The sequence below is a fragment of the Convolutriloba macropyga genome, chromosome 1 (genome assembly GCF_964194025.1).
Source record: "Convolutriloba macropyga chromosome 1, txConMacr16.3, whole genome shotgun sequence".
Lineage (NCBI taxonomy): Eukaryota > Metazoa > Xenacoelomorpha > Acoela > Convolutidae > Convolutriloba > Convolutriloba macropyga.
In genome coordinates, this window is record NC_134468.1 from 39840548 (window position 1) to 39862915 (window position 22368).

At 37.0% G+C, this 22368-nt stretch overlaps 1 protein-coding gene across 2 annotated transcripts in view; it reads right to left on the reverse strand.

Annotated features, from left to right (window-relative positions):
• The window catches only part of LOC142338877 (innexin unc-9-like), a 94109-nt gene that overhangs the window by 18194 nt on the left and 53547 nt on the right, over positions 1-22368 (reverse strand). For both annotated transcript variants that reach the window (XM_075388623.1, XM_075388624.1), the window contains one exon: positions 5847-6336. In XM_075388623.1, coding sequence (XP_075244738.1) covers positions 5847-6336 — 490 coding nt within the window. The remainder of the gene's footprint in view (positions 1-5846; positions 6337-22368) is intronic.

Genomic DNA, 22368 nt, shown 5'->3' on the forward strand with positions numbered 1-22368 from the left:
TTTCCCTCCGAGCTGATCTTCGATACAACAGTACATACATCAGGTAGCAGTAACCAACCCAATCGGAAGTTGAACCATTTTGACGGAAACCCTCTCGAATGGTCCGATTGGTCTAGTATGTTCATTGCAACAGTATATTACCGGCCAATACCAGACTAAGAGAAGATTAGCCATCTGGAGACTCTACTGACAAGCAAGGCGAGGTCAGCAATCTCTGGAATGGTCTTTTCTGGACAGTTTTATGGCGCTGCATGGAAAATTCTTGAAAGGATGTTTGGAAGGCCTCAACGGTATGCAGCAGTGAGGAAGCAACGCTTATATTACGGATGTCTAGATAATGGATGGATCAAGAAGCAAAAGCGATTGATACACTCAGAAAACCAAATACACGAGGGCAATCACGCAGTCAACGTAAGCGCAGCAGTATTCAACCATAGTAACGAAGTTACGAGCTTTCTTCAGATAATTCCTGTCTCAATGAAGAGTGGTGGCAACGGGCTGAACACATATGCTTTCCTCTATAGTGGATCAACGGTTTCATTCATCGATCAAAGCGTGCAACAGAAGTTACGAGCCCAGGGCACCGATGTGACGTTCAACATAGCTGGCATACACGGAACAAATGATCTGAACACAAAAAGAGTTCCTCTCAAACTGAAGGGACTACATTCAAAGCGTTCAAATGAAGCGTTTGCACACGCGTCAATTTCTTTGGGAAACACAAACTACACATACAACAAGCCAAAGCAAAGCTTCAATCACTTGAGTGTCTTGCCCCGCAAAAGCTTCAACTTGATTGATGTTTGCATCATCCTCGGTCAAGATGCTTACGAACTACAACGCTCCTTGTACTAAAAGATAGGAAAACGAAAGGAACCTTTCAGCGTTCTAGCAGAACTAGGATGCGTAGGCAGTGGACGCTTGGCGAGTAAAAGTAGACACAATGATTTTCATTTCGTCTTCACGTGAGTAAATGTGAGTGAGAATATTCAAACCTGGTGAGACAACTAAACCTATGCTTCCGAGATCAACGTCGTCAGTCATCAAAGAAGGAACTGCAGGCACAAAAGATACTAGAGAGTACGACAAAATTCACAGGCGAGCGGCACGAAGTGGAAATGCCGTGGAGTGAACCAAGTCCAAACCTACCGAAAAGCTACAGCTCAGCCTTGGGTCAGCTTTACCCACTGGAGCGAAAATTCCAAAGGGACCCAAACCTGAAGAGTTTGCAACAACAGTCAATAGATACAGATGTAGAAAAAGGATTCGTAAAGATATTGGATGAGTCCGAATCGAAAGGTACTTTTGGTAAAAATGATTTTTGTCACACCATCCATTTCTAAACACGAACAAGCGTGGCAAAGTCAGACGTGTTTGCAATGCTGCAAAAAAGTACAAAGAAGTTTGCCTAAATGACAAGCTAATAGCAGGCCGTGATCTGATAGACGGGTTGATTGGAATGATATTCAGATTTGGTGAAAGACCAATAGCATTGACAGCTGACATCGAACCCATGTTTCCAAAAGTGCAAGTTGGCTAACAGGATAGAAGTTGCTTGAGGTTTCCATGTCGTCCGAGAACTAACGAACATGTTCAAATATACGAAGATCAGCGATGACCTTGTCGCCGAGCAATGTCTGTCGAGCTAAGAGTTCTCCAATTTGTTACCACTATGCACTCAAGCCAGTGGGACTCGACAATGAAGAAATGTACCCGAAAGCGGCAAAAGCAATACAGAACACCTTATACCAAGACAATTTCATCAAAACAATAGAACTCCTCAAGAGTCAATTGAAGTCTTCATTCAGCTAGAACCTCTTCTCTCACAACATGGATTTGAACTGAAGAAGTGGATAAGCAACAACGACGCAGTTACCAAATCAACCCCAGAAGACCTGAAGTCGATGGTGTTTTAAGTATTCGACCCGTTTGAATTGTTGGCTCCGTTCAGTGTTCTATTGAGACGACTCCTGAAAAGCATCTGGACTAAAAATGAACAACATTGAGTCAAAGAATTGGAACCAAGTGAAGCAATAGATTTCTTGAGGTGAAAAGAACAACTTCAATTGTAGCTGCACCAAGCATCGATAGAAGATAATTCAATATAGCGGGGGATAAAACCAAACTTGAGGTGTGTGCTGACGCATCCGAAGAATTGATGTGTTCAGTGGTATATCTACGTTCACAGCCAAAAAATAGTCCGCTGACTCAGCATTAGTTATTGGAAAAAAAAATTGCACGGATGAGGCATCTTTCAATGCCCCGATTGGAATTGCGAGAGGCAGTCTTAGCAGTGAGCTTGAAGGAACAGATAGTCAAAGATAGTCTACACAAAATGAACATAAGCAGTTGCAGTTTTCGGTCAGACTAGACTACAGTGTTGTAGTGGATACAAAGCTCCCGTCATAAACAAAAAGCATTTCTGGCCAATCGAGTAGCTGAAACACTGGATACAATTGATGTTTCACAGTGGAAACATTTGAGCAGTATCAACAACCCAGCGCAAATTGGCACCAGAGCAATCAACATTGAAGAACTCAAGAGAAGTGAGTGTCTCAGTGGGCCGTTCTGCTTGAAACGACCAAAAATTGAATGGCGAGAGCAAGTGAACCTAATTTTTGCCTCAAATGAAGGGAATATAGCCTCATCAGTCTTCATGATACAGGCTGAAGAAAAGAAAGCGGCTATTCAGTTGGAACGATTCATTAACTTTTAACAAAAAAGTGAATACCGAAGCATACGTACAGCGAGCCTTGAGCAAACACATATCAACAACACTCGAAGTCAGTATTGCAAAAAGAGAATATACAAAGGGAAGTATCTTCAATTTACCACCGAGAACAGTTTCAAGCGAAGAGATGGATTCTCTGAAAACTGAAAAAAAAATTCCAAAAGGCAGCAAAATCCTAAAAATCTCACCTTTCCTGGACTTCGCACCGATGAGAGGAAGGACTTCGCACCAAAGGTAGAATAGGCAAAAATCAATTGGACTTCAATGCAAAACATCCAATATTGCTACATTGGAAACATCAAGTGGTTGAATTATTCTTGCAAAACGAGCACAAAGATAGTCAACACGAGGGCACTGAGCACGTAAAAAACTGTATTCAGCAGAAGATGCGGATCGTAGGCAAATGAAACGCCTTAGGATCAATCAAGAACAAGTGCGTTACCTGCAGAAAAGGTGAAGCACAAACGATAGCATCAATAATGGCCGATCTACGCAACGAGCCGTTAGAAGCTTCAACAGCCTTTACAAATATTGGAGTGGACAACTTTGGGCCTTTCACTGTGAAGATTGGGCAAAGGAACAAAAAGCGATGGTGTTGTCTGTTCACATGTCTAACTATGAGAGCGGTGCACATAGAAGTAGTAGCGAAGTTGGACACAGATATTCGTCTCAACTCAGTTATCCGATTCATTGCATGGAGAGGCAAACAGAATACATTCATCAGCAACAACAAGACAAATTTTGTTGGAGCTGAAAGAGGGTTTGCAGAGTCCAGTGGCATGGAACAAAGAAGGGACCAAAGAACATCCAATTCAACGAGGAATCAGATGAAAGTTCAATCCACCGGCAGCATCTCATTTTAGAGGAGTTTGGAAATGGTTGGTGAGAAGTTGTAAGAAAGCAATGTATGCAGTGCTGGGGAGCAGATCAGTCACCGAAGACGTTCTTTCAAAAAAGATTTGCTTCGTAGAGAAGACATTGAACGCAAGAACGTTAACTCCAGTCAGTTCTAATGTTAACAACTTGAAAGCAGCGACACCCAATCGCTTTTTGTTTGCCAACAAGAACGTTTGCTTACCCTATCTACCATGTGCAGAAAAAATTATGGATCTTCAAGATCTTCCGACAAAATCAAACCTATGCAATTTTCATATGGGACAGATTTCGTAAGAAATATTTGCCCAATCTGAGTTATTGGCAAAAATGGCGATCTAGGACAAAGGAAACCTTTAAAAAAGCATCTCGTTGGATTGATCGAAGACCGCGAGAGGCTAGCTATAGCAGTGGATATCATAATCTAGTTCGAGTTACAGAATCCATTGACGGGTCTGACGGTGTGATTCGATCAGCGATCGTTCGAAGGAGCGACGGAGTTTACAAGAGACCAGTAAAGTGAGACTCTCCCCAGTAATACCTGGAAGAGATGTTTTCGCGATGAAAAACAGGACAGCAATGTCGTGGCTGAGCTTAATAATTTTAAAACCAAAATGAATAGCGCTTCAAGCAGTGAATTTAGAATAGCAAGACAAGCAAAAATTAATGCTACATTCTATCGAAGCCATTTGGGTTTGTTCACTTTAATCAACATTTATATTCAGCAACTATTATTAGGACGCAGTTTACAATACAAGAAGTGAAACTCGAACTCGATCTATCTCAACACCCAGCAAAACAATACTATGACTTAACAAAATTACATCAGATTCTTTGCGATTGGTTTGCGAATCAACCTGTTATTGATACAGAAGATAGGACAAATCTTCTACATGGTTAACAAACTTCCCATGACATCAAACTTACCCAGAAAACGTGACGTTGCGGAAAAGTTTTCACATTCTTTCGGCAATTTTATCTACAACCAATCAGAGATGCAAAATTTGACAAGTAAAAAAACATGACTATCAGCACGAAAGGAGCTTGAAAAACTACCAAAATTCAGCTGAAATTCGCAATTTTGGTTATATTATTTCGACATACAATGCGTATTGAAGCACATTTTCTTGAGCGGTAAATTACTTGTTATCGTGTTTCGTTTCAGTAGATCATATTAGTGATTGCACATCTTTATCTCAATTTCGATTTGTGAAAAGAGAATTAACTTTGATATTCCCAATCTTTCCTAATGAGGAACAAAGTTCCTTAGTGAGAGCAACTTTGTGCAAAGCACATAGTCAGTTAATCTAACTGGCTTTAGCGAAGCCTAGTTCAGTTCGAAATAGCTGTCATTGAAACCAATAGAGAGACTTGCTAACATCAAAGTTAGAAAATTTGTTATTGTTGTTCTGTTGCTACTACTGTTGTTTAGTTGTTCAGATGCAATATTTCTGACTGATCTTGCTATCTTTGAAACAGAAAGTTGAAACTTTACAGAAGTATAGCCATATTATAGGGCTACAAGTTGTCGGAATTAGAATTTCGAATATGGTTTTGTAATTTGAGTTAATAACCAAAAACTCAACAAAAATTAACCGTTTCAATTTGAATTGTTTTGTTATTTTGAGCAAAACAAATTTGTAAACAGCAAAGCTGAACGATTAAATATTGAGACTCGTAGAGCTACAAGTAATGCAACGGTAATCTACAGTATAGCGGATAATAGAGTACACAAAAGTTAACTGCAAAAACACAGTATCCTGACAGATTTGAAACCGCTGAAACGAACGGGGCGGTGTAAAGTTTGCCTTGCCCTTGATAGGAGAGCTGCCCTTACAAAATTCTTATATTGAAAAATTAAACTCTGAGAGAATGAAATTGTAAAAACTAATGCAAACGGACCATATTTGATTTTTGAGTTAGGTGTTGCAAATATAAACCGCGCGTTGCATCCGAGAAAAGAATCATGATAAGATAATCCAGACAAAAATTTAAGCATTATTCGATGATGTCTGCTGAAATCAAAACTACATACAGCATGATAGGTGCTATAACTTATTCAAACCGCTGTTGCTCTACCCACAAACTAAACAAAGTTGGGGGTCTGAACAAGAATTTGAAGAAATACAATGGTTGAATCCGAAAGCAAACTATGCACATACGTAATCAAACTTCAATAGAAAACATGCATATTACCAGGGGCGCACTAATCAAATTTATAATGTTGCGCATGCCTACGAACCGATTGTCCTAATTTTGAAATCGCAGAGAGTAATTCTGGCGAAACGAGACTTGTCGGTCCAGTCGCGGCGGTGGTAGATGTCCGCTAGGACCTCCAACCCGTAGGAGTGATAACCCGCTCCCAGCCATTCGCCCAGGAAAAACAATTGGCCAAATATGTTGATAATGTACAAAACCTTGATAAATAAATAGAGTAAACAAAGGTAATTGCCGTATCGCTTTGAAACAACGCAGAATATTCTAGAAAGTGTGACGCGGAGGTGGCCAAAGAAACCGAGGCCGACGTCTCTTTGGGAGTCGAAGTATCGGTCGAAATGTTTGGCGAGGTATTTGACAGTCTTAGTCCAGAGGTCTGGGTTGAGTACTGATTCAAAAGTGGAGGCTGTGTTGACTATCTTGTCAATGTCCAGACCGGTGGAGATGCAGATTCCGCGCCAGATTGTCCGCGGGAGGTAGAAACAGACACCCTGCATGGCCAGCAGAATTGGCACCTGAAACGAAGTCATTAATCAACATTAATTCCACGTTTATTGCACCCATAATTCACAATTTCCGTCAGACAACGTCCGATCATTTAAACTCGAGAATTTTCCAAATGATCGCAAGCAAAAATAAAATAGACCAGAAAATGTGTTTCCACAGATTTCACTCTTTTTTAAATGCTAGTTTTCTGAACAGGCCGACTAAACCATAACTCCTAAAACTGGCTAAACCATAGGTTGAAAACTCATGAAAACCTGTTTCAAATTTCGAACAAGAACTACCATTGACATCGAATGCATACAAATGCAATTACTTTCGTTTTATGTTGGATACTTGGACACGAAGCATGGGCCCTGACAAACACAACAAAAGAGAAATTAAGTCAGCTATATTGTCATCTATACTGCTGCAGTACCGTTGCAAAACAATTAATTAAAAGACAATCATTGGAGGCCCAAATAATTCTATGGGTTCAGTGAAGCCCGTCCAACTCCGGAGGACGACTAGATCCTATGGGATAGAGTCTCTGAATTATTTTTTTTGCTTCCAAGCGGACGCCAAAATCAACATTGATGTGCAAAGCAAAAAGTTGCGGAGATATGTTCCTAGTAACAAAAACTTCCGATCCCAAGGTGACAAAGGATCTATCAATGAATCAACATTTGGTCTGGAGTGACCGCAAGATGATTGCGAATGACACTTGTCACTGACATGAATTCTTATTGTCGAAAACGAACAGAAGTGACTTTCGACAAGAGCGTCAGAACACAAATCACAAAACACAATCATCCAAAACAGTCGAAATCAAAGGAAACTAATATATATATATATATATATATATATATATATATATATATAGATATATATATATATATATATATATATATATAATCTAAATCAAAATATCAGAAAACATTAATAAAAACACATTCGAAAGATAACCCCCACCGAAATTAATTGCTCAGTCCCTACATGTGGGGGGAGGAACTATATACTCAAATGGGTTTTTTTGTTCAGGCAATTTTGGCCGATCGATACATTCATCCTAGAGAAATGTGAGTGGTATCACTGAAAGGCTGGTCCATGGTGAAGTTCAAAATTAAAAAAATTTTTTGATTTTCGTTTTTTCGAGGATTGAAGTTTTGTGTGAACACGGGATATTTGTTCACTTTTAGTGTAATTTTTCTTCAAATTAAAATGATTTCTAAAAAAATACTATTTCAAAATAAAATTTCACGTCAAAAGTGAACCAATTATTGTGTGCCTAAGGGGGGTAAAAAGATTAGTTTTGGCGTCATAGGGAAGTTCACTATCAAAAAAATTTCGAATTCTATTTGAGAGCTCTTTCTTTATAAAACTTCTCTTCTTTTATGCTATTTTAAGTCTTTATAGAGACAAGTCACTTTTCATATCAAGGTTACGTTACTGACAAACCTCCTATACAGTCAAAAGAAGCCCGATGAACAAAAAAAATCGTTTTCAAGGAATTTCATGTTTTTTTGGCTTCCACTCTGATTTTCGTACTTTATTTTCGTAATTTTAAATGAAGTTTTGAATTTTTTTTGAGGTTTTCACTAATTCTTAGTATTCCTATTGCATGAACTCATTAACTAACAATGCAATATGTTTCGTAATGAGCATTAAGTGAACATATCTAAAGCGTTGAGTGGCTGTTAGGACTTTAAAAATAAATGTTCGGAAATTTTTATGAACATTAACCAATCGTAAGCTTTATTCGTGAACTGTTAGTCAGTCTCAGTATTGACAGGACCTACATGCTTTCTGCTGAAACTAAAATTTTTCTGGTTAGCGGATTTATCTTCTAACTATCGGTTATATGACTTCAATAACACAAGATTTCAAAAAAAAAATTTTTAAAAAAACTTTGAAATTTTTCGTTTTATTGGTTACTTTCCACCCCTTCCACTAATCTTATCACCCTTTCCAAATATTGAGAGCTTCATTGGCTTAAAGAAGACGTTCAAAGAATCACAGATAAAGTTTTCACAGTAAAATTTTTGTTTAAATGGCTTCGAAACTTTCTTCTCGCTTTTTTCTACAGAATGTTTGATTTTTGCCTGTTTTAGTTGTTGTTTTCATAGTCATAAGACATATTGTGACGTCTTATTGATTACCTATGCCTGACAAACATCCCTGCACTTCTATTTGGACATATTTGAGCGTATTGCATGACTTCCATTGAAAGCTATTGATATTAATGACTGTTAAGACTTAAAAGATAATTTTTCGAAAGTTTTTTTTGAACATTAACCAAACTTAAATTTTTTTCTGAACTGTTAGTCAGTCTCAGTATTGACAAAACCCACCTAATTTTCACTGCAACTATTTTTCATCTAGTTAGCGGTTTTATATTCGAACTATTGTTTTGATAATTTCAATGACACAAGATTCCAATTTTTTTGATTTTTGGATATTTTCTTTTTAATGGTTTCTTTTGAACTCTTATCACATTATCCAAATAATATACCCATTATCCAAAAATTATTTTAATCCCATTAGCTTAGAGAAGACCTTCAGTGGATCACAGATAAAGTTTTCAGAGAAAGGCGAATGAGTTAGTTGTCTTCGACTCTTTCTTCTCGCACTTTTCTACTGAATTTTGGTTTTGCGTGTTTTTTTGTTGTTTTCAAAGTCAAAAGACTTATCATGATGTCTTAATGATTACTTATGCATGACAAACATCTTTTTCCCATCGGGTTATTTCTGAGCGTGGTTACTGACCTCCGTTGAAAGCTTTTGAGTTTAATGGCTGTTAAGACTTTAGAAATAATTTTTCAAAATTTTTTTAAAACCTTTTCCAATCCTAAACTTTTTTTGTGAACTGTTAGTCACTCTCAGTACAGAAAAAAATTTTTTACTGCAGTCAAAACAAATCTGGGTAGCAGTTTTATCTTCTACCTATTAGTTTTAAAACTTCAATGCCACGATATTTCATAACTTTTTTCAAGTTTTTCCGGTAACTTTTCGTTTTATGGGTCTTTTTGAAGTCTTGGCACTTTATCCTATTACTGATATTTCCCATTGGTTTAGGGAAGACGTTCAAAAGATCATAGATAAAGTTTTCAAAGAAAAGGTTACGTTTTAAATTGCTTCGACAATTTCTTCTGCAACTTTTCTTCTGAAATTTCTTTTGCTTGCCTTTGTTATTGTTTTCATAGTAAACAACTTGTTCTCAGATCTTATTGATAAATTATGAGTGACAAACAATCCTTTTGTCCCATTGAGGCATAAATTCGCGTATTCCCATGCTTCCGTTGAAAGCTAATGTATTTAATGGCGTTGATAATACGAGGTATCTTAAAAGTTTCGTGGTTCTATTGTATTTGTTCCTATTTGTCGATTTTTTGAAGTTATATTGCTAAAAAATAGGAATCCTATTGCTCTAAGAAATCAATTGAATAGAAAACTTTTTAGTGAATATTAAATTTTTGAAAGTGTTCGACACTTTTCTCGATCAATTTTTTTTCGTGAATTTGCTGTTTTTGCCTGTTTTTTGTTTTTCAGGTAGCTTTAATTTGTCGACAGGTCTCTTAAGCTTGTAATTGAGGATTGAATGAATGATGTTACCGGGAGAGTCAGTTTATAGCCAATAGTATTAAAGTTTATGATATACATTTTCAAATATTTTTCAAGCTTTTCAGTTTTTGTTGTTCTTTTCGTCAAATTGTAACTTGTTTTCAGCAATGAGAGGTACCATCCAATTTCTTGCATTTCAAAAATAACAATGTCTAATGACATTATTTGTCAATGGAATGGTGTTTTGTTTGTTGGGCAATGTGCGTTTTTGAAAACGTTTTTTGAGTGGTCAATTTTGGTGTTTCGTTTTTTCAGAGTGTTCTTTCAGAGCAATCGCGTAATAACAGATCCCAATGGTCTTAAAATGTGGCCCAAGTAATCTCATCTAATCTCTCAGTATAAATCCTTCAACTGAATTAGTAGAAACAGCAATTGAATTAAAAATACATAATATTCGGATAATAGCTAATGGTTTTAATGGTAGAAATAGTTTGTGTTTTCGCTAGTCGTTTGTAACTTTTTGAGTTTTTCCTTAGTTCGTTTCGATTACTTAATTTAACCAGGTCCATTTAAAAACAGGTCCTTTTGGTTTTGTAATGACAATTAGCATTTTATCGAGGATTATTTAGTTAAAAACTAATGATTTTTAAGACTTTTGAAATTTCTTGGTTTAAAAAACGTTGATTAATATTTGAATTTCGCCTCATTGCTTGTTCTCTTTGTCGATTTGTTATCTAGTCTCATTCAGAAAACTTTTCATCTGATGTTTGGTTAGGAAAAAGTAAAGTGTAGTTAAAGTTTTATCTGATGTCATTTTAACGCTCTTTACAGGGTGCTTTTACATTTAGATATTAAGTGTTTTGCCGTTAATTTTTTTAGTTTTCCTTATTTTCTTTTTTTTTCGCGTAGTCTTTTCATTGGCAGATCTTGTGAGCGCTGTATTGAGGCATGGCATTATGTAATTCAATTAGTAGATTGGGTGTGAAACGATTTTTTTAAACTCAAACATCTGTTTTTGTAATCTCTTCATTTGGTTGACAATTAAGTAAAAACATCATGAGCAAACGGAACATCATGTGCAAACGCACATGAACGAACCTCCTTGTTGTTTTTGACAATTACTTTTGGGTAACGGACAACTGCAATTGGGATGAAACACCTGTTTCTAATGGGAGATTACAACATTGACTAACTGCATGAAAAAGAAACAATTTCTAGACTCAGTTTCCGATAACAAATAATCAACCATTTGAGAAACAGCTGCCGGAGACAATGGCTAGTGAAGTAAAAACTTAAAAAGACAAATTATTGCTTAGAAAAAAATATTTGAAAACAAATTATTTATTACATATTTATTTCTATGAGTAAGAATTGAATTGACATAATTTCCATAAATTAGGACAAAATTTCCTTTAGTGGTTACGTAAAATAACCAAGAAGAATAAACAATCTATTAATTTTTCAGTTCTCCGAACTTGAGGACTTTTTTATTTGGAGCTATACAGATAGCATATTTTGATATTTAACCAAAGTTAAGCTGAAGACAAAATTTGTTTAACTTGTCGCGGTGAAGGAAATGCATAGTGCTGTTTGATTACTCAATACAACGATGACCATTGTGTTTTCAATTACCCTATTTGGGCACTGAAAGACGGTGAAGAGCAATTGGCTTCACGTCTTATGAGACCCTTGAACAGATGCAGTACCTGGAGCTTAAGATAGAATTTATTCACGAGAAAACTGTAGACAATTATCAACAACACGTGTTGTCTCCAACAATTCTGAGAAATGATTTTGACTACATTCAATAGTTTTTTGAAAAAATTTTGATCACCAAAAAAATATTATCAAAAGCTTCTTTTTTACAAAATATGCTTTTATTGGTTACTCAAATTAATAGTTCCAGAAGAGATAACAAGGAGTTTATCTGGAAGCAAATTTGTGATGTCTCAAACCAACTTTACGTTTTATATTAGAAATTGCTTTCGTTTAGGCTCGAAAATGGCGCACTTTTTCCCATAGATCTATTCACTCAAGACAAAAAGTAAACAAACACAAAAGTGCACATAAATTGGTGAAAACACTGATTCCACCTGAATTGAACTATATGGAGGAGTTTCTCCGAAATATTTCTAGGCTCATTACTCTTCAGTCTCTCCATCAAAATTTAATTATTTTCATGATTATTCTCAAAATAAAATATTTTAACCCAATTAATGGAACACTAGTAGATACAGCTAATTTTGCCTTTTTAAGAGAACAAGTTTTGAGGTTATTCACGTGTACATTGAGTCAACAGGCTAATGATAGCAGTTAAAATTCTTAATTCAAAAATTAAAGTATCTAGATATATTTTGATAACTAAAAAAATCCCGTATTTTCAAACAAAAAAAAATTGCTCTCGTTTTCAGCAATTTTGGTTCAAAATTGTTTATATCTGCTGCCTTTAAAACCCTTTTCATAATTTTTCCTGGCAGTTTCTAAACAAATTGTGGTAGTTAAGTGCTTTAACTGTTTATTTTCTTTTAAACGAAACGGAGATCTAAGAGGAAAATTGAATTAATCATGAGCATTCTATTTCTTGACTTTATAGATTATTCTACTCACTGTCAATCAGCTATTATAATTTGAGCTAAAACTAGTTGACTTTTTATTCTTTATCTGTGGATATGAGCGATTTATTTCGAAATAGAACTTTTACTTTCGATTATGTAATAGTGTGAGATGGGTTGGAGCGTATTAAGTGGACGAATATACCTGCGTTAGAATTATTTCAGTTGAGAAATCATATTTTATGTGCACCTTATAATGTTTCTTTTCTTTCTCCCTACAACACAATTTTTATACCATTAAGTGAGTTTTAGATAACTTACACAGAAGGTTTAAATTTTCTCATAGAGGAGCAAGTAGTCCAATATTTTTTAAAAACATTGCTGTAAACATTGTGTAAACTGTTGAGTTGATAAAAACAATCCTGCAATGAGGGATGTGAATAAAAAATAAGAAGTTGAAGAAAGAGATGAAAAAATGTGAAACATTTTACGTTATGTCAAGATTTCTTCGGCCTATATTTTAACTTTATTATCTGATGTAATTCTTCAGGACAAGAAGCAAATAGTGGAAATCAAATCTCGCTGCTCATTGTCGGATTGAACTCGGTTACAGGAATTTCGGTTTTTCGATTTTCTCTCTCAGAAACTTTAATAGTATTTTTTTCAGAAAACGTCTGAATTTTCGAATGCAATCAAGTTTTCCCAAACATATTTCTATGTATGTCAGTTTTCTGCATGCCAATGCGCTCTATCACCCTCACCAATGTATATCGCTATTTTGATCTGATCTGAGTCACTTTTATAAAACTTAAGGCCCGGGCCGAGGTGTCAACGCTAAAAAACGCAAAATTATGTAAGATTGGCGTTGAATGCGTTGAATTTATGTAAGATCTACGCTTGAGCGTAGATCTTACATAAATTCAACGCATTCAACGCCAATCTTACATAATTTTGCGTTGAATTTTGGCGTAGATCTTACATATTTAGCGTTGAATTTTAGCGTAGATCTTACATATTTAGCGTTGAATTTAGCGTAGATCTTACATAAATTCAACGCATTCAACGCCAATCTTACATATTTTGCGTTGAAATTTGGCGTAGATCTTACATATTTAGCGTTGAATTTTAGCGTAGATCTTACATATTTAGCGTTGAATTTAGCGTAGATCTTACATAAATTCAACGCATTCAACGCCAATCTTACATATTTTGCGTTGAAATTTGGCGTAGATCTTACATATTTAGCGTTGAATTTTAGCGTAGATCTTACATATTTAGCGTTGAATTTAGCGTAGATCTTACATAAATTCAACGCATTCAACGCCAATCTTACATAATTTTGCGTTGAACTTTGGCGTAGATCTTACATATTTAGCGTTGAATTTTAGCGTAGATCTTACATATTTAGCGTTGAATTTAGCGTAGATCTTACATAAATTCAACGCATTCAACGCCAATCTTACATATTTTGCCTTGCAGTTTGGCGTAGATCTTAAATATTTAGCGTTGAATTGTAGCGTACATCTTAGATATTTAGCGTTGAATTTAGCGTAGATCTTACATAAATTCAACGCTTTCAACACCAGTCTTACTTATTTTGCATAGAATTTTGGCAGAGGTCTGACAAATTTAAGGTTGAATTTTTGAATTCCATTTCAGACCACTTTATGATTTCAAAAGTGTTTCAAGTGTTTTTTCAAAAAGTCAATTTTTTCACTGTTTCGACCCCTATGCTTCACAGGTGAGAAAAGCGAAGTCAGCAAAAAACCACTTTTTAGTGCTCTTTTATAGTGCAAAATCCATTTGAGACCATTTTACAATTTCAAAAAACTTTTCCAAGTTTTTTTATCGAAAAATCAATTTCACTGTTCTGACCCCTATGCTGCAAAGGTGAGAAATGTGAAGTCAGAGAAAAATCATTTTTTAGTGCTCTCATATAGTCCAAAAGCCAATTGACACCATTTTACGGTTTCAAGTTTTTCAATTTTTTTTGTCAAAAATTTAATTTTTTTAACTGTTTCAACCCTATACTGCACAGGTGAGAAAAATCCCTTTTTAGTGCTCTTTTTTAGTGCAAAATCCAATTCAGACCATTTGAAGATTTCAAATTTTTCAAGTTTTTTTTCGAAAAATTAATTTTTTTACTGTTTCGACCCCTATACTGCACAATTGAGAAAAATGAAGTCAGCAAAAAATAACCATTTGCTCTCTTACGGTGCAAAAACCATTTCAAACCATTTTAGGAATTCAATTTTTTTTCAAAACTTAAAAAAAATTTTAAATTTTTCCCAGTACTTCTCACATGATTGAATACGTTGAAATTATGTAAGATCTCGGCTAAATTCAACGAAAAATATGTAAAATCTAGGCTAAATTCAACGAAATATATGCAAGTTCTACGCTAAATTCATTGCAAAATATGTAAGGTCTACGCTAAAATCAACGCAAAATATGTAAGATCTACGCTAAATTCAACGCAAAATATGTAAGATCTACGCTTTAAAAGGATTTCGGCTCTTAAGGAAACCAAGGTACGGTGGCGCAATGGTAGAAGAGGCGACAAGTCAACAGGAGGGCAGTGGTTCGAGTCCTATACCCAGAGTTCTACGCGTTTATTTTTTGTAAGATCAACGCTAAATTCTACGCAAAAATATGTAAGATCTACGCTAAATTCAACGCTAAATATGTAAGATCTACGCTAAATTCAACGCTAAATATGTAAGGTCTACGCTAAATTCAACGCTAAATATGTAAGATCAGCGGCAACTAGCGTTGACAAGTCGGAAAATTCACCGCCATTTCTTACATAATTTTGCGCTGAATGCGTTGAATTTTTGTCTTTAAATTCAACGCATTCAACGCAAAATTATGTAGGAAAATTGCGGTGAATTTTCCGACTTGTCAACGCTAGTTGCCGCTGATCTTACATAATTTTGGTCAAATTCCTCGGCCCGGGGGTAAAGCCGGATTTTGACGCTTGTAGCCTGAAACCTAAACATGGGAAACCAGCGAAAAAGCTTTGAACCAAATAAAAAAGGCAGAAAACGGCCGTCAGAGAAAGGAAGAAAAAATTAAGTGTAGTGTTCATTTGTGCCTATTTTCGTTTGTCTTTGCTTGCGGTTATGTTCAAATATCTGCATTTTCGAAGTTGGTCCGCAGTATAGTTCATTACTAGCTAAGCGAAACTGAATATCAAACATGACTGAACCATAACGAATGAAGCTCAATACAACACATATTCACAATGACCAGAACTCGTTGCGACTGCGTTCCTTGGATCAACTGAAACAGCCGATTGACATATTGATTGCATCAGTATCACCAAGATGCGGAGGTTAATTTATTATCTGGCTTACTGAAGACCTAATTAATTTTTGACATTATATTGTGCTTTTGTCTTAAATCAAAGAAAAAGGTTCATGACTGTTTTGCATTTTTGCATGCTTCATGGAAAGTGCGTTCCCGTACCGAACTCCAAGTCTATATCAGTACTAGGCAAGTCTAAATCCAAGTCTTATTTCGTTTTCCAGTACTGGGCAAGTCTTAAAAAAAGTCTTACAAGTCTGACAAGTCTTGGCCAAGACTTGGCTAACACTTGCAAGTTGATTCCCAAGTCAAACCCAACTTTTCAAAAAAATTCGAGTGAAATTTTCGAATTCAAAAAAATTTCGCAACGTGCCACGATTTTCGCATTACTTTTTGGCCACTTTCCCGGGGTGCTAGAAAATGATGCCGGGGGCATACCAAATTGATTATTGGGTGATTATTAGCCCCCCGGGAGGGTCCATTGAGGGTTTTTCAGGTGTTTTGGGCCATTTTGAGCCATTTTTCAGCCGTTTGGAGCCGAATTTTAGCCGAAAATCACCAAATTTATGTACTTTTCAGATCAGCCAAATGTCGAACTTTAACCGAGGCAAAATTGTCAAAAGGGGTGCTACTGTGAGGTTTCCCATGATAGCCCGAGGTCCCGTGGTGCGGCACCCAGTGGACCCTATTATGGCGCAAAGTCCTACAAATCTGCCCGAACAAGCGCCGAGAGATGTCCCACAATATAAACTTACTCAAGAGCCAATGTTGCCCTCTGTTAGTGCTAGTAAAACTAGTTATAATTAGCCAACTATAACTCTTTATATCACTGTTTATATCACTGTTTATAACCCGGTTATAATATAGGTTATAATATGGTTATAATATGGGTTATAAGCGAAATGAGTTATAAAATTGTGGTCGGGGGGGGGGGTCATAGCTCCCTGTTCTTTAAATCGCGAAATACTGGTCCAAATTAGATGCCATATATATAGTTTTAAAGCTTATTTCACGGGCAATTGAATGAGCTATGTGCCGTCCCGATCCGATTCGTAATTTGGTCAGAATTCTGGATTTTAAGTACCGTACCCCCGAAAAGTGAGGTGTACCTGGTGCTCGTACTCTAATAACTTTTTTTTGAGTGCACCTAGGAGGCTCATTTTTTAATATGAGTTAGCTTATTATGTGTGTTAACTAGCGTTACTACTCCGGTCAAATTTGATTTCGATTTCAAAAAGTTATTAGCGAACGAGCATGAGGTACCTCATAGGTCCTAATGCTCGTTCGGGACCTATAGTAGTAGTAGTAGTAGTAGTAGTAGTTCAGGCTTCTGCAATGCACGGGTTGAAGCACCCTTGTTGATCGTTATAAATGAGATAATTTCGAAATGGGGTTACAGTTTTTGCACAGGCAGCAAATTCTCCAAGTGCACATGTCAATTTCGTTAAAACTTCTAAAAAAGAATTTCCAATAAATGTCGCTGATCCGATATTTTATATTTTTGTTGTCGGTAAGGTCTGTCTGTTTGTTGACAATATTATAGAGATAGGCTGTTCTCGACCAGAAATTTTCGTCGCTTTTGAATAATCGTTTTTTCGTAAGTTTGATTTCACATTTCGCGCTTTGTCTCGTCCGATTATTGTTGTTAAAATGTATAAACTTTTCTATGGCAATGTTGTCTTTATTGTTTATGAGATCACATAGTAGTAATAAGCTGTGAAGTTCGAAGTAAAAAGACAGAGGTAGAATTTACAGTTTGATTAAACGCTCCTTATATGTGAGAGAAGAACCTATTATCCATTTCGTCGCACTTTTTTGGATTCTTTCGATGAGTACTAGATCGCATTTATTTTTGTGACTGGGCCGTCTTTACACTGTCTGCAGGGGACAGCTTCAAGTGCAGCATCCGGCTAAGTGCTACTCATTGTCCCTTATGTTCCGATCCACATCCATCGTTGCCGGATGGTGTACACGGTCCTTTTTATATTTTGTACCTCATATTTGTACCCCAGGTCGTCTACTAAAACTCTCAAAATTAATGCAAATGAAAATCTCAAGACTCGGCAAAAGGCTGACTTTTGGTATAGGGCGTCAACCCTTGCAAAACCTGCTTAGTACCAGTATTGACTTATTTCACGACACAGAAACTCTGAAAACCCGACTATCAGACATCTACTGGGAATATTTTCTGGAATACTACAACGAACTGACTTCTTGCACTTGGCATATCAGATGTGGATGTCCTACTGGTACTTGTTCTGTACAGAAAACTACTCAAACTGTGACTGATTGAATTGATATGGGTCTAAAGAACCCCTGGGTTTACTCTAAAGTCTATATTATTATTATTATTTTTATTATTATCCGTCCTAATGTCGGGGGACTCATAGCTCCCTGGTCTATAATTCGCGAAATACTGGTCCAAATACAATGTCATATATATAGTTTTAAAGCTTATTTTACGGGCAACTGAATGAGCTATGTCCCGTCCCGATGCGATTTATACTTTGGTCAGAATTCTGGATTTCAAGTACCGTACCCCCGAAAAATAAGGTAGGCCTGACGCTCGTTCTCTAATAACTTTTTTTTGAGAGCACGTAGGAAGCTGCTTTTTTAACATGGGTTAGCTTATCCTGTCTGCTAACCAACGTTTCTAGTCCCGTCTAATTTGAGCCCGATTTCGAAAAGTTCTTAGCGATCGAGTATCAGGTACATACCTGGTGCTCAATCCAGGTGGTACATGCATGTGACTTTTCGGATCTATTCTTATTCCGTTGTAAATCACCCCCGACTTTGACAAAATGCATTTGCTGATCCTTGTGAAATACTTCTGTGATGAGTTTTCCGTGCCATATGAGCCCATCATGCTTCAAGTTTTTTCAGGGCATTTTCCTTATGGAGCGTAAGTGTCTCGTAAAAATGACACTCCGACTCTGACTCAAAATTGTTGTGGTCTATTGAAGGACTGGTGGTCAATCTGTCTATCTCTTGTTTTAGTTGTTCAATGGAAGGCCACAAGTGTCTATGGCGACTATTTTCCGGTAATCTGAATTATTAACAATGGACCATACGGCAACTGTATTTTTTTTGTCGGGTTTTTACCATTATACCTTCCTCACTCCTTTGTGATTGAGTTGTCGAAATAGGCAGCTACATATACGGTTTGCAATGTTTTTGAGAACGCTCTAATTAGTGAGGTCTCGCTGCGATTGATACTATAACTTGAGGAAAATTTTTAGGTTTTCTGACAGCGTTACTCGAAAAATTATGATTAGGACAAATTTTGAAAGTTTTTTATCAGTTTTTACCGAAGTGTCGAAGCTGAAACGATTGTGGATTCTATCTACCAGCTGTTTTCTAGGGATCAAGGCCCCATCTGCGTGACACAAGAGGGTTGAGCCAGAAAGATAAAGAAGTTGCAAAAGCCGTTGATGACCGGAACCTAGCCTTCATGAAAAATCGCTTCTGGTTCTTAAAGTTCGAGAACCAGTCAACCTTAGTTGTAAATTGCAACTTCAGTAATGCATTGGGACTGAACAACGAGCAGCGGGTAAAAATCAAGGCAGGTTACTTCATATATGAACTTTTTTGAAAATAATGCCTTGATTTGTTTTCTGTAATTTGTTAATATATGTTATATATATAGAAGGTTTCCGTTTTTTAAAGGCTGGAGACACAATAGATGTCCGAAACGTCAAAAAGAACCCCAAAACAGGCTCCTATAAATGGTCAGCTCTCGTCAACGCTGTCGGCCACAAGGGATTTTGTGATGACGAGGAGCAAAAATATCTAATATCCCAAAGAAATGATAGTCAGGCAAGTGATGAGCTTTCGTTCCAGCTCAGTACTGACCCTAACCTTACAGCACTGGACCCACGCAACCAATTGATACCGGGCCCTTCCTCTGCGCACTCCTTGGTTTCTAAAAGACTGAACTTCAGTCAGTGTTTGTCGAGCGAAGCAAACAACACAACAATTTTGAACCCTGATTTGAGTAATGCTGTTCACACCTCAATGCCTGATCTCGGCGATGAAGATCTCCAAAGAGTTTTGGGTGACAATGATCTGATGATAGATGAAGAGGAGGAGGTAGAGCCAGTCTCTATTGTTCGACAGGTAAAAGTGTTCGCCCTCAGATTTTTGTTTTCTAATTTATGCTGCTATTAAGGAAAGCCCTTCATTAGACCAACAGCCAACCCTGCTACAGTTCCCTTAAGACATCAACACCAGGGATTCCCCGCAAGTCTCGTAAGACCAACGTGTCAACAGAGGGTCTAGAGGGAAATGAGTTTTACAGAAAGCTGCTGGAAGCAGTGAATTATAGTGTCACGGTCCAGTCGGAATTGCGGGACACCGTCGCTGACTTGAACAATGCGGTGAAGGACCTGAAAGCATCAATCAGCTCACTTGCTAATAGAAATTACAATGAGCTGTAGAACCATTCAAATCAGCTTAAGATAATGGTCAGTTAGTAGAGATCTTGCACTTGGAAATATTTTTGAATTGTTTCTTTTAAATATTCGGTTTTCTTGAATAGTGGTTTTCCTTGTCGGTGGTTCATAAAAACGATGTCCGATTGTTTTCTTCAGAATCAGCAGATTGCCCGTTTTGGTCTCCTGCTGCCACAGCCAAGGCAATTTGAAGAGGGATCACAACCCTCACTGCTTGTGTCCAAAGGACCGAACAAAGAGTTCGATCTAGCGACCATCACCGGCAAGTCAGCGGCCTCAATAATGCGGCAGGCAGCGAATAAGTTGTGGACGCTTGATGAACAAAAGAACTTAATGCTGTCGCCTAAGGCTAATCCAAGAAGTGGTGCACCTGCACGAAGGGACTACAGTCCAGTTCGAAAAAATCAAATGAAGGGTAAAGATGCGTTAGAATTTTCTGGAGACGTTTTGAGTTTTGAGTTGCAAAGATTTGACGGTTCTCTGGTCTCAGTGTTAATTTGTATTTTGCTATCTCCTCGTTTTCTGGCTCAAAAGTATGCTGTGAATGGACCATTCTTGTTTTCTGTTATAGAACTCTTCAGACTCAAGTACAGCGAAAATTGGCTGGCTATGTAAGAGCACGCGAAAGTCAGCTACAACAACCGGGCCAATGAGCTAAAGTCAAACGAACGTAGAAGTTTTGGCAATGTTGAGCCACCTGTTGAGGGAAATGAACAACCTCTACAAGAAAATATCGATCCGCAAAGTGAGAATTAGAATTTGTGAAACCAAGGACTGCTTGCTTTCTGAACTCAATTCTTTCTTTCCTTCTTAAGCTCTTCACATGTCTTCTTTCTCTCAAGCACTCCTATTTACCATGTGCTGGTTTATCTATTTAATGCGTTCCTATAGTTGAGGACTAATTTATCAAGACTTTTCTGAGAATCAACAGATTGCAATTCTTGATTATCAATTTTGGACTGTATATTTATGCTTATCTTCTAAACAGATTTTGTTGTTCAAAAGTTAAAAATTAATAACTTTGTTTGTTCCTTTCCTCGTTGCTACGCTCAATTTTAACTATTTCAACAGCTATCAGCATTTGTTTCCTATTAGTGAAGTGTTTGCTTGGGTGTTTTTAATCTCTCGAAGTTTGTAGCAATAGTTTTATTTCTGTCGGTCCTTTCTATGCAGATTTTCACTGAACCGTTTGTGTTGACTGTTTCCAAATTGTTATTGATGATTAAATTTTGAACAGCGTGGAGGGGTGTTAAATCATGAAACCATGCAGACTAATATTGGAAAAGGGAGAAATTTTTTTTTCTAAAAGTACGGCTCTTAGGTTCTTTTTAATGAAGTTTTACTTTTGTTTTTCAAAAACGTACCTCCTGTGCAGCCCTCCCGAATCCGGTAGCTTGATCTCGACAACGTTACCCCGCCTCACAGCTCAATATCAGTAGTAATTGAAAAATTATGTTCTTTCTCATGCTTAGTTTTTATCCTATACGCTGCTTCAGTCATTTTTCTTTTGTTGAAAAAAGATACGTAGTTTCAGTTCAATGCTATCGAAACAAGTTGACTGGGCCATGCTCAGCCCATGTGATCTCTATGCCGTGAAGCGTAAAGTTGAAAACTGCTATCGGAGCGCTGAATTTATAGTGAGACCTCTGTCAGAAAGGCGATTCGATCACCTTGTTGCGACGACAAAATTGTGGAGCGAAACGTACGAAACGGTTTGCTCCTCCTATGCAAACTTAGTGCCAAATTTTAAAATTGATCTCGATAAACACAACGGCTATCGTCTGCTATACGTTGGATCGGATGATTTGAAACCATCAGCGGTAATTAAGGGTCCTGTTGGTTTTGTGAGACCAATTCGGAATGGAGTTACTGATTGGTCCGTCATGTGCTCGGAAAGAACTGGAGAAACTCTCTTGCTGGTGGGGCCAGTTCGATTTGTCAATTCAGACTGTAACCCTAATTGCGAGTACGACTACTCTAGCGTCTCGGGTGTTGTGCAATTGAGAACAAAGAAACGAATATCAAGTAATTCTGAGATTTTAGTCAAATATGGGCCCGATTTCTTCGAACAAAATTCCTGCAAATGTCAGACTTGTGAAGAATTAGAAGAGAAGGTGTTGATGGTTTTAGCAGGTTTTCTTAGTGAATTTGTCAGAGATTTTGTACAGGAGTCTGTGGCCGAAGAGAATAAATT